General features: G+C 66.7%; 1 protein-coding gene across 1 annotated transcript in view; it reads right to left on the reverse strand.

Annotated features, from left to right (window-relative positions):
* CHD1L (chromodomain helicase DNA binding protein 1-like) overlaps positions 1-1,226 on the reverse strand; it is a 24,904-nt gene that overhangs the window by 4,861 nt on the left and 18,817 nt on the right. Inside the window, 2 exon segments of the mRNA XM_012730011.1 lie at positions 167-357; positions 830-998. Coding sequence (XP_012585465.1) covers positions 167-357; positions 830-998 — 360 coding nt within the window.

Raw genomic sequence — 1,226 nt, forward strand, 5'->3', positions numbered from 1 at the left:
GAGGCCGCCGCCCAGATGTGCAAGCCAACCGCGCTGTCGGGCAGCGGCAATAAAATCTTCGAAAGCGCTTGCGTCCGGGGGTGCGCCCTCCGCCCCCCCCCACGCACGCGCCGCAGCCCCCCAGGGGGCACGTATTTCCTCCTGCGCCCTCCGGCCCCCCACGCACGCGCCGCAGCCCCCCGGGGGCACGTACTTCCTCCTGCGCTCCGCTTCTGCCTTGGCCCGCTGCTGCTCCTCCAGTCGTCGCCGCCGCTTGGCCGCGGCCTCCTGCCGCCGCCGCCTCAGGGCCTCCAGCTCCTCGGGGCTGAGCACCCGCTGCCTTTTGGCCGCGCCGGCCCCGAGTCCTGGGAGCAGGGCCTGCGGCGAAGATGCTCAGGCGCGCTCTGGAGGGCCAGGGCATCGCTGCGCCCGAGAGCGCGGGAAGGGGGGCCACACCCTGAGCGCGCCTTTGGGGGAGGGGCGCCTGATGTGGCCAGAGGCTACCTCGGAGAGTAACTCGGGGCACGGCCGCAAGGAGCTTGGAGCAGCTCCCTGTCATGTTTCAGCTCCTCCGGAAGCCGAACATGTCAACCCAGGGGCAGGTGGGCATCAGACTGGACGGGGTGCTGACCGCCCCCAGGAGCATGTGCTGGGCCGCGGCACCCCCGCGGGCTCTGCTGTCGGAAGCCAAGAAACGCTCCCCCAGCACCCCCTGCTTCTTATAAACAATTCGCATGAGGCCAGAGTTAATCATGGCTAAGTCTCAGCAAACGCTCACGCCTGCCTCAACACTGCCCCAGCTCGCTTCTGCTCGGGGTGCGCGGGGCGCCCGCCCCCCACGGGCACTCACGCTGCCTCTGTTGCGCAGCGGCCGGCCCTCCTGCCCGGCCGTCTCCAGAAGGGCTCTCTGAAGCGCCACCAGTTGCTCAAATGATTTTCTGTCTTCTGTGCTGGGTTCTTTAGAATAGTCTTTACCTTCAAATAAGTACATGTGGTTTTCTAAAAACATGAAAACAAGAGAAAAGTGTTAGATACCGAAGGAAGGCGATTAGCACTACCCGGTGCCCTGAGTGGGGTGCGCACGGGCACGTCTCGGGGAGCAGAGCCAGGTACAGGCCTCTGCCCCCGCAGGGCCAGCGTGCCCCACTCATGCCGCCCCTCCTTCGCATGGTTCCACCTGCCAGGGTCACCTGCTGACAGGCGGCCAGGAGAGGCACCGTCCCTCGTCTACAGCGGGTCAGCGGACA

This window comes from Condylura cristata, unplaced genomic scaffold, assembly GCF_000260355.1.
Source record: "Condylura cristata isolate star-nosed mole 26May11 unplaced genomic scaffold, ConCri1.0 scaffold00026, whole genome shotgun sequence".
NCBI classification, from domain to species: Eukaryota; Metazoa; Chordata; class Mammalia; order Eulipotyphla; family Talpidae; genus Condylura; species Condylura cristata.